Below are 15106 nucleotides of genomic sequence, written 5' to 3'. Positions count from 1 at the left end.
GTATTCATTATTCATTTTTATTTAGTCATCAATGTGTGCACAAATAAGGGTGAATGACGATATGAGTTTAATTTTGCAGCGTTCGTTTCGTTTTCATACAGAACACTATTCATCGATTTCTAGACATATTCGGTGAAAGTTGTGCTAAAAAACTATTAGTGCTAAAAAGTTGTCCTCTATAAGTTATTTTAGAAACTATGCATTAAGTTTTGTATGTACTGTGAACGTTGTGCTAAAAAATTATTAATTTCAAGTTATTAAGAAAAAGTTATACGTAAAAATTATGTACATCATAAAAAGTTATGATGAGAATTTATCTTTACTAAGGATGTGCGAAAAATTATACTTACAAATTATATTTATAAATAATAATTTTCTATTTTTCTTCCCTATTGGAGATCGCACGCTGCGAGTGCTGCTGGCACGCACGCACGGACTAGCAAGGTGACTTAGATTTTGTATTTGCGTAAGTCACCAACGTGTCCATGATCTTTTGTTTTGTTTTGTTTTTGTGTCTTGTTTTTGTGTTTAGTGTTACAAGAGATTTATGAGAATGCAATATCTAAGTCACCGGATGAGCAGACAGATCCATATATATTCGAGATGAGTGAACATACAGATACAGTTGTTGCATGACGAACCGCCTATGTGTTTTGAAAATAAATAAACAACCAGTGTATGCTGCCAAATACACCATACAGATATATCCTAAATAAAGAATGTCTTTGTTGGTATGTAGAAACTAAAGTAAATATATCCGCCTCATCTGTCAAACTGTCACCCCTTGGTGGATCTCTTCAACTTCACAATGAAATCGTCATCGTCGTCACTGTAATCAACTCTTTTCTTTGCCTTCAAGTTCATATTGCTCGATGCGGCTGGTTTCCTTGAACTTTCGGCTGGTCTGTCTTTTCTTCCGCTAGGCTTAATCGGGGTCCCCATTCGAACTTGCTGCTGCCGCTTTTGCTTCCTTTCATATGCTTTCTTTGCTCTCTCCGGAGACAACAAACCATGCTCCATTAACCTGTTATATATTTTCATTTTGCATGTAAGGTCATTAGCAGGATGCTCAGACAAAGCGTGTTGCAAGTTAGTCTAGCATGCATCTACCCTTTAAAAGATGCATTGTTGTGATTCCTCAAAAAATTCTTTAGCAAAATTCAAATCTCATGTTATTACGTACAGAAAGAAATTAAGAACAGCACCACCCCACCCCACCCCAAGTGAAGGGGAGAAAGGGAACAAGGGAGGATAAACACAATGGCTGACATTAACAATGATTCCAATTCCTCTTATTCTTTCACTGTGGAGATTTTCTTTCCATTTGGACATTCAAGGAGCTACAGTAATGTTCAAGTAATTCTATTTTGTGCTTGAGCTAGTTATTAGGTTCTTTTTTCTTGCCTGACCCCTCTTGCACACCAAATAACATGTCCTTACGCTCATTTCACCTCGTTCTCATATGCTCCGAGCAAGGTGCTTGGCTGCCTGTTTGTATGTAGATGGGTGTTGGTTTTGAACCTTACATTTCATTTCCAAGCTATTTCCTAGTGTCCAGAATTTGGAACTCAATGTATAGCATCCTGGATCCTGCCTACTTCTCCGATACGCATATATTTGCTCGAAAAAGAAAAGGATCGAAGAATAAAACCACAGCAGAATAGCAGCGCTACAAACTGCAGTGGTGGCTACTGGCCAGGCTAGGCTAAAGTACAGGACGCAATCAAGTCTGAGGTGTGGGGGGAAAGGAGGAGAACACGTACCAGAATTCAGCCATCTCACTGGAGGGGATCTGCTTGGACAAGGACTCGTAGAATATCCTGAGAGGCTCCCTCTCCTCCGGAGGATCGAACTTCTGGCCGGGCAGCGAGTAGACCTTCTTCTCGGCCTTCCCTCTGCCCCTGGTGGTGGTCGCTCGCTTGGCGGAGGCGGCTGCTGCTGAGGATTTCCCTTTGGCCTGCACGCGACGCGACACACACACACACACACACACACACACACACACACACACACACACACACACACACACACACACACAGGTGCCATATGAGGAGGAGGATCTGATTCGATTCGGGGCGGGCGTGCAGGGCGGGGGCAGCAAGAGAGAGGGAGGGTCTCACCTCGAATTTGGCGGATCCGGACGAGGATCCGACTGCGGACTTGCCCTTGGCCAGGGCCGAGGACGACGACGACATCGCCGGGCGGCGGGGCAGCTAGGGAGTAGCCGAGTAGGGAGCGAGGAGAGGGTGGATGGGATGCGTGGGTTTCAGAGCCAGCCAGGGCAGCAGCAGACTCCAGCCTCTGCCTCCCTCTCTGGTCTGCAGCCAGTTTCCGTTTCCGTGCTGGGTTGCTTGTCGGATTCCTAGCTGCTTTCCATTCTCTCACGCTTTGCTTGCCAGCAGCAGCAGCGGACTTCAACCAGGCCAAAATGGCCCGAGCCCGGCCCAAGCTCAGCTTTTCCTTTATGGGAGGGCACAGGTTCCTTCTTAGCCTTTGTTTAGTTGTGAAATTCAAAATTTCAAATCTATCGATGCATAGAGTATTAAATTTAGATGAAATAAAAAATGAATTGCATAATTTGTTTGTAAATTGCGAGACAAATCTAATAAGTTTAATTAGGCTGTGTTAGACACTAAATTGCTACAGTAACTGCTACAGTACACATGCTCTAGTGATGGACTAATTAGGCTCACTAGATTAGGAACATATCTGGTGCAAACTACAATTTTATGAAAACCCGTGTAAATCACGGCAAAAAATTTATCTAAATTCATCAAAAAATCGCACATGTAGATGATATGTTGATATACAATCTTATAAAATATCTTGCCCAAACTCGACTTCGTTTGTGAGATATAACAAATTATATCTCACAAACAAAGTCGAGTTTGGACAAGATATTTTACAAGATTGTGTATCATCATATCATTTACATGTGTGATTTTTCTAGTGAATTTAGATGACTTTTTTGTCGTGGTTTGTACGGGTTTTCACGAAAAGTGTGGTTCGCACTGGATACGCTGCCCATTAGATTCATATCTTAATTTACAGACGAGTTATATAATTAGTTTTATAATTAATTTATATTTAATATTTTAAATGTGCAAAAATTCTATTTTTATAATTTTACACGAGCAACTAAATGAGTCCTTACTCCGTTTCATTCATGATCCTGGAAGCTATTCCTGGTCGCAGGGAAGCTCCTCCGTCCTGGCCCGATGCCGCTCCTTTACCTCCCTGGCCTCAAGTCCACAGCCCTGGCCAGTGGCTGCCGCCGCCGCGCCGCTCACCCATCCACCACCGCATTACCAGCCTTCAACCCCAGACTTCTCCTTGCCCACGCGATCCTATCATTTGAAATTTGTCAAGAAAGGGATTAGAGTTAATGAAGAATCCACCACCAAATCGCCTTAAAGGTTTGCCGGCAAATGTTTGTGGAGCCAATGTCAGTTCCTGTCTTGTAAGTGTTGAGTTATCCCTGACAATCAGCTGGTTTAAACTGATCATTTTGATCCAGCGAGAGGCACATATGAATACTTAGTCTGTCTTGAAGAAACATAGGGTTGAAAACGAAAACAAAAATTTTCGATTACCGGAACCATTTTTTAGATTTACCGAAATTCTGGTATAGACGAAAATGAAAACGGCTACCGACAATACGAAAACGAAAACGGTATTTTTATTCGAAACTGAAAGCGAAAACGATTTCAGTCTCTACCGACAGTTTTCGAAAATTACCGTATTTATCAGGTAATTTACCGTCGGTATTACCGTATTTGAAGTCCAGTCTAACACATGCTTTCCCCGGCCCAATAGCTCGCGGAGGTTCAGCTGTAGGCATAGCTGCCTGCGGCCCTGCACTAGCACTATTCTCAATGGCATGCTAGTCTATGTTTAAGGGGAAAATTGGCTGTGTAGCATCGAAAGGTGACGACTTCAGCAAAATACCATTAAAAACATTCGACCCCGTAAAATACCACCGAAAGTTGAAAACATTACCCGAATCTAGCATTCCGTCACGGCAAGAGGAAACGACATCAACTCTGTCGCTCTTCGCTGCGATTCGCCCCCATGCAAAGGCCAGGCGGCCGAGCCAAGCCAGGCGATGCGATGCCCGACGCGATACCAGCTTGCTTCCGCGCCGCGGCAGCGCCGGGCGGCCGGGCGTCGGGTCTGGGTCGGCCACCTCGGGGGCGGGGACCAGCCTCGCCACGTCCATCTACGAGACGTGCCTCGGCCTGGCCGCGCTGTCCTGGTCGCACGCCGCACTCGGGCTCAGCCTCCGCGTCGTGCTCCACGTCTCCGCCGGTGCCTCACCATCCTCCTCCGGCTACGGGTGCGACGGTGGCGACGGGGTGGAGTACGGGGACGGTGACGAGGACGGGGAGAAGGAGGCGATCGTGGCTGTGCGCGTGCGCCCGTGGCTCGTCTCCATGCCCGCGCTCACCCTCATCGCCGGCGGCGGCACCGAGCGGAGTTAGGTGGGGCGTGGGGTTCCAGGAGCAGCAGCGCTGGGCGGAGTCGGGCTTGGCCTGAGGCGGGCTGCTGCGCCCAGACCTTTCTCCGGCCCCGCCATGGCTAAGCCGCCCGCCATGGCTAAGATGCTAGCTGGCATGCGGAGCGCGGCGGCGGCACTGGGGGGCGGCGCTGCTCTGCTCTGCTCCTCTCGTGGTGACTGAGGCAAAGCTCCTCTGCTCTACTCGTTGCTGACGCGGATGGTTCGGCCTCCTGCTGCCCGTGGCTGCTGCTGTTGCTGCGCCGCCGCCGCCGCGCTCGTCGACGAGCTCCAGCACGAGGCGGCGGTCCTCGACCTTCCTGGCGCTGACCCCGATGACAGAAGGCGTCGGGACAGTGGGCGAGGAGGAGCACGAGCTGCGCAAGAACGCGAAGAAGCTCACCCCGAGCTTGAACGGAAGGCGATGGTGTCAAGCGGCGGCGCGACGAGGTCTGGTGGCCGGCGGCGGCAAGCTCCGTCGGCGGCCCTACACGATGAGAGAGAGCGATAGATGAGTGAGGGGAAGTGCGTGCGACGCAGAGAGGATGGTGTGGGCGCGAGGAATCGAAGCAGATCGTCTCACCGGCGGCGAAATCGACGGCGGCGGCGAGGGAACTCGATGGTGGTGGCGGTAGCTAATGGAGGTCAAGGGGCTGGGATTTGAGCGGAGGCCAGCCGTAGCTTTTAAAGGGGAGGGAGAGAGGAGCGAGGCGCGCTCGGGAGCGGGATGCTGTGCTCCCGGCCGGTGCTCGCTGGCGACTTGGTGCCCGACGGCCAGAGGCGAGAAGGAGGGTGAGAAAGGGGAGAAGAACGAGCTGGAGGAGGACGGCGGCGCTGCACAAGGACGGCGGCGCGGCCTCAGCGACGCACCTTCAAGTGCGGCCCCAGCGTGCGGCCGGCACCGGAGCTCGGGCTCCTATGCGCGCGGTGGCCGCGAGGAGCTCGGCCTCGGTGTCCTTGGCCCGCCGGGAGCTTCAACTCCTGTGGGGTGGTGCATGGCCGAGTGAAGCGAGGAAGGCCGTGAGATAGATGAATTCCGTGACGGAATGCTATTTCCGGTAACGCCGCACACTTTTGATGGTATTTTACGGAGCCAACACTTTTTAGTGGTATTTTTCGGAAGTCGCCTTCTTTCGATGCTATGAGACCAATTTTCCCATGTTTAAGTCTCTATTTGAATTTGGTTAATGATCTTGTATGACTATGTCACTTATTCTCTGTGCAACTTTGTGCCATACTATCGTGCATGCTACTATGTGTCAGTTATCACGGATTGATTCGATATTTGGATTAATATCTTAATCGAATCTTCACTACTTGCATATGAGATGTTTCAAGTCATATAGTTAATATTATGCTCTATTGTTTGATATGTTTATCGTTTTTTAAATATCGTTTTGATGAGTTTCGACTGTTATCGATGTGTTCTCGACCGTATATTTCCGTTTTCGAAATTACCAAAATACCGTCATCGTTTTTGTTTCTGAAAATACCGTACCGCTTTCATTTCCGATGAAAAAAATATGAAAGTGAAAATGGTGGAGTCTTTCGCCGATCGTTTCCGACCGTTTTCATCCATAAAAAAACACAAAGCCTCAATTTTGGGCCAAAAATGAAGACTATTCGTGCATTAGAGGCCCGCCTGAAATACCTCGCCGTTCAGAGTGGGCTGAAGCCCATCTCATCCCTTGCGACCAAAAAAAGGTCATCGCCAATATGATATGGCCTTGTTTACCCAAAATTCAAACTTCCAAAATTATCGTATTGAATATTGCGGCACCTGCATGAAAAATTAAATATAAATAAAATAAAAAGCTAATTGCACAGTTTGATTGTAAATTGCGAGACGAATCTAATGAGTCTAATTAGGTTGTAATTAGACACTAAACTACTCTAATGAAAAATTAATTAGGCTTAATAAATTCATCTCGTAGTTTACAGACGGATTATGTAATTTATTTCGTAATTAATCTACACTTAATACTTCAAATGTATGCTAGAATATTTTTTTTGAAAGATTCAGAACCTTGCGGTTCGGTGTATATTAATAAGAAGAAGAGAATTGACCATGTTTATAGGTAAACCGGGCCCGAAAACCGCACAATAAAAACTACAAAACCTACCACTACAGCACCTACAACCTAGCAACACTAGCCGGTTGGATTGGGGCATTAACCGGGACTCACTCAACTTTGGCTGGTCAGATTTGAACAACGACACGACTCACCACAACTCTCCGCCCGGTCGGATTGGGACATCGACACGAGCCACCACAATCTACACTCTGCCCGGTCGGATTGGGACCTCGACCAGAGCCGCTGCGAACTCTGCCCAGTCGGATTGGGACATCGACACGAGCCACCACAACCCACAACACAACCCAAAACAAGAGAGAAAGGAAGGAAAAAGAAGAGAAAGCCCTTTTGGAAGCCGCCAACGCCGAAGGATGCCTCCAAGTCGAAAAAGCCCGACATCGCCTTCAAGACGCCGATGACGTCGTCGATGCCAGCCCAAGAAGGGTTGGGCTTTCACCCGCCACATCCGACATGGGAGACCGACGCCCAAGACACTGTCCATGTCCACAGACATGAGCAATATCTGAGCCTGAGATGCCCGACATCGCCTTTAGGAAGGAAATAACGCCATTGGCGCCATCGACGCAGTCCCAAGAAGGGATGGGTTTTCATCCGCATCATCACCGTGGTGAAAAGACGGCCAGCATCATCAGACCACCACCATGGTGTTGCTGGCGAGCCTCCGCACGGCCGCAGCCAACGATGCCACCACGGCGACACTAGCGTCGCCCGAGCAAAACCGACGTCGACACACGCCACCATGATGCTGAAAGGATCTTAGTGATGCTTAGAGGGGGGGTGAATAAGCGAACCTACAAAACTTAAAAAATTCTTCGCAGAAATTAGTCCTGTCGGAACTTCCGACCCACTGTAGGAAGTTGCGACCCCTATACTATGATTTGAACGAAATTCAAAACTAAATAAGAAATTGCAAAAACTATATGAATTAAAAGTTCACCAGTACGTAGTAGAGAACCCTGTAAGTGATTTTATGCACTAGAACAACTTAAGAGAGTAGATCGGGTCAAAATAAGTTCTAGATCAACAAGAACAAGTATGAACAAGCAAGGACAAGTAAAGTAAAAAACACAAGGATTTGTTGCCGAAGTTCACACCCACAAAGGATGCTATGTCTCCGTTGAGGAGCTCACAAAGAGCCGGGTTGCCCTATAACCCTTATCTTCACCCAATCCACCACTTAGGAGGATTGAGTACTCACTAGCTCTTGTCCACAAAGGACGGGGTAATACAAAATTCACGGGGCGCTCACACACGAGAGGGCGCTCCGCGGGCGACGCCGAACCGTCTAGGAGCAAGCTCCAAGAGTAACAAACGCGAATCGCCGGATGGAGATGCTTCTAGCACCTTGAGAAGAACGTGGCTGCTCATTCTAGGTCAAGGACTCAAGCTCAATCACAAATCTAGCTCACACCCAAGCCCTTGCTTGGATTCACTCAAAGATTTAGCACTTCTAGGGTTTGGGAGAGTGTTTTGGAAGCTTGAGGATGAGTTGTGTTCGTGGAGAGTCAGCAGCACAAGCTGAAAGGGGTGAGGGGGTATATATAGAGGCCCCTCAAAAACTAGTCGTTGTTGAAGTTTTATGTGCTTGTCAGAACTTCCGACACAGGGTCAGAACTTCCGACCAGTTCATTTTCAAACGACCGAGAGGGGTTTGTCGGAAACTACACAGGACCACCGAGAAGGAGGGTCGGAACATCCGACCCTTACTGAAAATTTTAGGATTAGTGTCAAAATGTGCATCGTGTCGTGATTTTGTTTGTTAGCTTCTAATCTAGACACTATTGCATCTCTAGAACGTAGTTTCGCGCCCTCTTAATAGTACGGTGCTTCCTATACTCAAATTCAAAATAAAAATAGATAAAACTTGTCAACGTAGCTCATGCACCGTTCCTTTAGCGAATTTAGAGTCGATACTTGCTCTTTTCAATTTCAATGATTTTAAATCCTGCTCATAACTCAATAAACACATTAGCTCCTTAATTGTGCATGTCGTTATCATCAAAACCCACTTAGGGGGCCAAATGCACTTACAAGTGCCGCCGAAACACCGCAGCACAGGCTGACCAGACGCAGTCGAGAGCGCAGTCGCGAGCGGGGCGCCGAGCAGCACTGAAGCCGTAGGCACCCAGCCGTGCATCCCCCGGACGCCGACGTCCACGCCCCAGCGACGCGCCAACACGGGGGCCGCCGCCACCGCACCCCGCCGCGCGCCACGCTGCCGTGCCAGGCCGCAAGCGCCGCCGCCGCTGCACCGCGCCCGGCCATGGGCACCGCAGCCGAGACGCAGCCGCGCCCGGGCGCGCGCCCCGTGCCAGGCCACGAGCGCCGCGGTGCCGAGCCCTAGGGAGGGCAGAACGGCGACCGGGGCGCCACCCCAGCAGCCCAGCCGCAGACGCCGTCGCCACCGCGGAAGGCACCGCCGCCGCCGTGCCGAGGCCCAGGGAGGGCGGATTCGGCGGCCAAGGCCGCCGCAATCACGCCCCGCCGCGCCGTGGCAAGTCCCACCACACCGAGGCCCAAGGAGGGTGGATCTGGAGGCCGAGGGCGCAGATCCGGCCGCCCCTAAGCTGGATCCAGCCGCACCGGAGGTGAAACCGGCCGCAGGAAGCTAGGATGGTCGCCGGCGCCATGGATAGGGTAGCAACCGAGAGAGGGCGAGGGGAGGAAGGAAGAGAAAAAGGAGTTGGAGCCCCGCCGCCGCCCTCCTTGCAGCCGCACGGACTTCCGGCGGCAGCTCGGGCGGCGGCGAGACAGGGGGCAGAGCGGGGGCGGTGGTGCTCGAGGAGGCGGGCTCCGCTCGAGCCGCCCTTGGGAGGAGCGACGTGGGGGGAAAGGGGTCAGGGTTCTCCTAGCAAAGAATGATGGCCCCGAAGAAATTATGCTAGAATATTTGATGTGACATTTTACATCAAAAGTTTACACCATCTAAACAAGATCATAGGTAGTCCTATTAGGCCCAAACTCCCCCCTCTTGGTAATTAACAGCTGTGATCATCGGCTGCAACGAGATCAGTTTCAAATGCCTGATGAATAGCATCATCATCATACGTTGCAAAGTCAGCACTTAGCAGGTGAAGATGACGCTGCTACCTGTCTCGTGGAACAATCTCAAAAACAAAACTGTCCTGTGGAACAGAACAGGGCACGGGGAATGAAATCAAGAGCAACAATCTAACAGCACACAGACAACAAAGGGGCCCACCTGGAAGGATGCCACGGGACCCACCCGCCCCGCCGCTGCATGAAACCAGGAGTCGTCTCCTAGTCCTCTGCCCGCGGGCTTCTTCTTCCTCTTGTCTTCTCTCGCCCTCTGCTTTTTTCCGATTTCCTCTTCTCCACAACTCCCTGCCAAGAAGATCATTCTCACTAACTCCCACCATGGCTGCGCCGCCCCCTCCCAGACTCTGACCAGCGCGCGCACGAGAGTTGAGAATCACCCCGGTCGCTTGCTAGTTGTCCGGCCGCCGCCATGCCGCTGCTGCGCCAGCTCCTCCCTATCCTCGTGGTCCTCGTGTCCGCGGCGGCGTGCTCCGCGGCCGCGCAGCCGACCACCGCCGAGGCCGCTCCCGAGAGCACGCCGGGCGCCGGCATCAGGGTCTCGTTCCGCCCCAGCGTGGCCATCGTGGTCGGCATCTTCACCATGATCTTCTCCCTCACTTTGCTCCTCCTCATGTACGCCAAGTTCTGCCACTCGTCCTCCACGCCCCTCCCCGCCGCGATCCCGACCGCCCCCGCGCCGCCGCAGGGCGGCGTCCCAAAGCCGGTGGTCGAGTCGCTGCCCTTCTTCCGCTTCGCCACGCTGCGCGGGGCGCGCCAGGGGATGGAGTGCTCAGTGTGCCTCGCCCGCTTCGACGACGCCGACCACCTCCGCCTCCTCCCGCGCTGCCGCCACGCCTTCCACCTGGCCTGCGTCGACCGCTGGCTCGAGTCCAACGCCAGCTGCCCGCTCTGCCGGGCGCGCGTCGACGCTGACGACGCCTCGCTCGGGCTCAAGTACCCCTCCAGCGCCCGCATCGTCTTCGGCGGCGACGGCCTGTCCTCCGGCCGCCTCGGCGACGACGCGGCGAGCGGGCGCGACCTCCTCGACATCTTCGTGGAGCGCGTGCCGTCCGCGAGGTTCGCGGGGGCCGCGGGCCGGAAGCAGGCGGACGAGGAGGCGCCGGCGAGGGCGCCGTCGCCGGAGCTGGACAGGCACAAACACCGCATCATCGTGTCGGACGTCGTGTTCAAGAGCCGGTGGAGCGATCTCAACTCCGCCGCCCTCATCGGCCTCGACACCGAGATGATGCGCTCCATGTCCAGCGGCCGCTTCTCCCTCCCGGATTCCCCGGAGCTGAACGAAGCCAAGCTATCCACAGCAGTAGAGGAGGAGGTTGGTGGTGCCGCACCGACGACGGAGAGGAAGCGGCTGCTGGTGGACGGCCGAGGCGGCGGCGGGTGGTGCAGCAGCTCCGCGGCGGTTGACGCCGTGCCGGCGGCGGCGTCGAGGATGATATCCTCCGGGGTGCGGTCCATGTCGGAGATCGTGAGCCTGCCTCGGCTGCGCGGCGCGGCGAGGGAGCGGCTGTCGGAGGAGGAGAACCGGCGGTGGCTGCCGATCGCGCGGCGGACGGCGCGGTGGTTCGCCGGCCGCGCCAGGGCGAAGGAGGAGGCCGAGCCGGGAGCGGCGAGTGCCCACGTCGTGGCGGCGCATGTGTGAATAGAATAGGAATCGAATCGATCAAACAATGGATTGAATTTTGGATGGAACAAAAGTGTAAACAAACAAAGAGTCGAGATCAGCCGAAGAGGAGAAGTCAAATGTGAATTATCGAGCGGCACGGCCAGGTCAGCCGACGCTGCAAGCTTACAAAATCTAACATGCGTCGTCGAATCGAAGAGGCCAGTTGCTATCCAGGTATATAGAAAGATTTTAGCTTGGCATTAGCTCATACAGTTGGCATTCATCCCAGCCAAAATTAGCTGCCTAAAAATTAGCTAGCTGGCTGGTTGAGCTTCAAGTAAGTATATATCATCTCTTTTTCCAAAAAAAAAAGTATATATCATCTCTACTTGTTGCGTCATGCTGCATGATTCAATAGATTAGGTTTGCCATCTCTTCTTGCTGGCCAAATGCGGTGGATATGTATAATGCAGAGCTACCTGACGACGCACATGGCTCGAGTACGCATGGATGCCTTATACATTACTCCCAACATGCATGCGCGTAGAAAAACAGGATGGAATTCTATAGTAACATGGCCAAGTGTAATGTACTACTAGTGCTGTAGCACTTGGAAATAAAGAAAAACGAATACAGATGGAACACGATAATGGAGCATCCTCCTGGGGAGTATAATGTTAGCTACTACGAGTACTACTGTATCGATGATTCCATTTCCATTTGGTCTGTTAGTTCATTAGTATAATTAGCAGGTAAACAATACTAGTACTACCGGTTCGGCAGTTCAGATCGATCGCGGACGGCTACCATACAAAATAGTAAATACTACCACTAAACAGTGCCGCATTAGGCAGGCCAATGCAACTAGTTACAAGAATGACGACTACACATTATTGAATTAGAGTGAGTGAAGCCTGACTTTTATGCATGACGTATAATTAATTAATTAATTAGTTATTGCTCTGCCTTTCTCTCAACTGAAGCTTTTAGTATTTGAAACTTTGGCCGTTAGTATATTACAAAAACACTTGGTTTAGCATCAGGTCATTATATTGTCAGGAAAAGAAAGGGGAAACAAAGATAGAAAGCACAACTGCTCCGTGGACTCTACTAGCTACTCCATCCCCTACATATATGTACAGAACACCATTTGGCAGGCAGGCCCTGCAGCTGTGTCTATCTGCCCGTCGAAATCGACACGTCCTGTATGTGTTGAGTAATATCAACAGGAGCTCTCAGGGAGCTGAGGAAGTGAGGAGGACGGCCGTCCAATACCAGGCTGACAAGTCACCAAAGATAACTCTAGCCATAGCCCATAGCTCGCAACCAGACCAAGCCTGCGTCATGTTCTAAATTTGTTTGTTTTCTTTTTGCGAAAAAAAAATTGTTTGGTTTGACTGTGATGCATCATTCTTTCCTGTTGCGCCCCATATATCAACTCTGCTCTGAAAATAAATATGTTAATATATTAGCAAATCATAACCCTTGCCGGTTTGAGACTTATTGGCTTAAACATGCTGATTTTCTTCCAAAATATAAAAAAAAATTGGGATAAACAAGTGGTGGCAAAGAATGCTACTGAATAAGGCCGGCCGTGTAATGGTGGTGGGAAATGGCAAGAAGACTTATCTCCGAGAGGATGTAGGGTGTGACCGTGTGACCTGCCCCTTATTTATACTGCATTTGCAGTGGACAAGTGTGTTTGAGGAAAATAGAGCAAACTATTATGAAGAAAATAGAACTAGTTATTAATTTCTGTAACTAATAATTAGTTAGCCACCAAAATCTGGCGTTAACTTTTGGGAAATGGTTGGATCAGGAACTACAAAGCCAAACCAATTAAGAAGGCAAAATGATATATACTGCACTGTCTTGAAAATGCTGATTATTGCCTAGTCTGTTGGCGCCAATCTAGGGTCAACACACGAATGCACTCGATCGTGCGGTGAGCGACGGCACAATTGCAGCGCCGATGCTCAGACCGGTCAGATCGGTCGGGGTAACCGGTCACACTGGTTCGCCGGTGCAAAATGGCGAAATCCGACGAACGCTCGCCCGGGAGGGACCCCGTCAGGGCAAGCGCGCGTAGGGTTGTTCTAGGATCGGCAGGCCACCTAAAACGCCTTCAGACGTCGCGGAGACGAAGGAAGAACAACAGAAAAGGGTTGGAAGGAGCTAGAGTTTGGAGATAAAAATAAAAATAATAACCATAAAGAAAAGTAATGTATTGATGTGTTTTTTGATCGATTGGATTTCTCAATCGGCCGTGGCCCTTTATATTTATAGGGTGGGTGGACTTGTCCCGCAAGAAATCCTATTACAAGATCTAAATCTATGAAAATCCCTAATTCTACTCGGACTCTTCTTGGACCGGTCAGACCGGTCGGTCTCCTGCTGGGCAGGCTACAGCGCCCTACCGGTCAGACCGCTCGGACAGACCGGTCGATGCCAATTTTGGCTGTCAACATATGCCCCCCTGTTTTTTGGTAAAGCTTGCTTGCCAAAAAAACATTCTTCTGATCCAAAATTGTCTAAGGACGATGATTAACATCACATCGACCATTTTTTGTGCTAAGGGCGATAAACAATTATCAACCATATCTTGCTTAAGTTGATGTTGAAGCAACTTGTTTCGGCCGCCATACCTTCTTCATGATTGTTGATGTCTTTGGCTCGACCTCTACTTGTTGCTCCATTGTCTCCTTCTTGCGCATACGCTGCAACTTTCTCTTCTGGGTATGAGACAAGCCTGAAGGACACCACTTCGGCTGTAAATATTTTGAGTCTCGTTTTGAGCCTTTCTCATCCACTTTGCTGCAATCAATATCCTGTTTGACCAGATCGTTGCTAGAAACAACCGGTCTTTACGGTAAAGCATAATTTGGATACATAGGATGATATTGAATATAATATGATTGCATATAAATCCTACCATAATCCATAGGCAAATAAGAGTATGGAAACCAGCCATACCACGGAGTAACCGGTTCATTGGATGGCATATCAACTTGTCTTGGATGAGAATCTGATTGCTCCTGATGTTTCGTTGAGGACTTCATATCTTTGACTTTACTTGATCGCCTTTTCTAAGCAGTTCCCTCCTTCTCATATTTGGCCAAGAGTTCCTTGAAATTCGGCCTTGTCTTGCTTTTGGAGGAATTCCCAGACTTACTGGGTGTACCGGTCAGACCGGTTCTAGAACTGGTCAGACCGGTCAGACTGGTCAGACCGATCAGACCGCCTTTTGAACCGGTCAGAACCAGTCGACTCGCTATCGGCCCATTTTTCCTTGTCCTGCCCCCCGAGCGTTGAAGCCTCTGTTGCAACTCGAGGAGTCTTGCTCTGCAGCACCTTTTTCTCATGCATTTCCTCACCAACCACCACATTTTTCCCTTTAGTCGATTCGGCTTGATGCGGCCAAATCAATACTTTTGGAGTTGACAACTCAAGTGTATGAACGGGAAAAGGATTTTGATCAATTTGCATCGCAGGAACAACCAATCGTCCTTCATTTATAGCCGATTGTATTTGTCTACAAAGAACATTGCAATCATTAGTGGCATGAGAAAAAATATTGTGTAACTTACAATATGCACGCCGCTTCAATTCCTCCATTGATGGAATAGGGTGAGAGAACTTAATCTTCCCAAGCTTTGCCAATTCATCAAAAATTCTATCACACTTTGTCATATCAAAAGTGAATTTAATCTCATCTTGCCGATTTCTAGAAATCGGCTTTAAAGAAGTACAAGTGCTGGGCTTATTATTAGATGATCATACAAACTCAGCATCATATACTTCATTACCCTCATCGTCTGAAGATTCTCCTTGTAGCATATGCATACTAAGACG

The 15106-nt window shown here is 50.0% G+C and overlaps 2 protein-coding genes across 2 annotated transcripts; one reads left to right on the top strand and one right to left on the bottom strand.

The window, feature by feature from the left end:
* Window positions 1-563: 563 nt before the first annotated feature.
* LOC120664392 lies at window positions 564-2342 on the bottom strand. Its single transcript, XM_039943595.1, has 3 exons — window positions 2121-2342; window positions 1764-1957; window positions 564-1024 (listed from the first exon to the last, which is right to left on the bottom strand). The coding sequence occupies exons 1-3, from the start codon at window positions 2193-2195 to the stop codon at window positions 778-780; spliced, it is 516 nt and encodes a 171-aa protein (XP_039799529.1). The 5' UTR covers window positions 2196-2342; the 3' UTR covers window positions 564-777.
* A 7526-nt stretch (window positions 2343-9868) lies between these two features.
* LOC120664391 (E3 ubiquitin-protein ligase ATL42-like) lies at window positions 9869-11914 on the top strand. The gene has a single exon (XM_039943594.1). The coding sequence runs from the start codon at window positions 10061-10063 to the stop codon at window positions 11288-11290; it is 1230 nt and encodes a 409-aa protein (XP_039799528.1). The 5' UTR covers window positions 9869-10060; the 3' UTR covers window positions 11291-11914.
* The last annotated feature ends 3192 nt before the right edge of the window (window positions 11915-15106 follow it).

The sequence above is a fragment of the Panicum virgatum genome, chromosome 3N (assembly GCF_016808335.1).
Source record: "Panicum virgatum strain AP13 chromosome 3N, P.virgatum_v5, whole genome shotgun sequence".
Classification (NCBI taxonomy): domain Eukaryota; kingdom Viridiplantae; phylum Streptophyta; class Magnoliopsida; order Poales; family Poaceae; genus Panicum; species Panicum virgatum.
This window is presented reverse-complemented; position numbering and strand designations above follow the sequence as displayed.

Coding starts and splice junctions, on each gene's coding strand:
- LOC120664392 (XM_039943595.1), bottom strand. CDS start 2,195: ATGTCGTCGTCGTCCTCGGCCCTGGCCAAGGGCAAGTCCGCAGTCGGA. Junction 1,958..2,120: donor CCGGATCCGCCAAATTCGAG/GTGAGACCCTCC, acceptor CGTCGCGTGCAG/GCCAAAGGGAAATCCTCAGC. Junction 1,025..1,763: donor AGTGAGATGGCTGAATTCTG/GTACGTGTTCTC, acceptor AATATATAACAG/GTTAATGGAGCATGGTTTGT.
- LOC120664391 (XM_039943594.1), top strand. CDS start 10,061: ATGCCGCTGCTGCGCCAGCTCCTCCCTATCCTCGTGGTCCTCGTGTCC.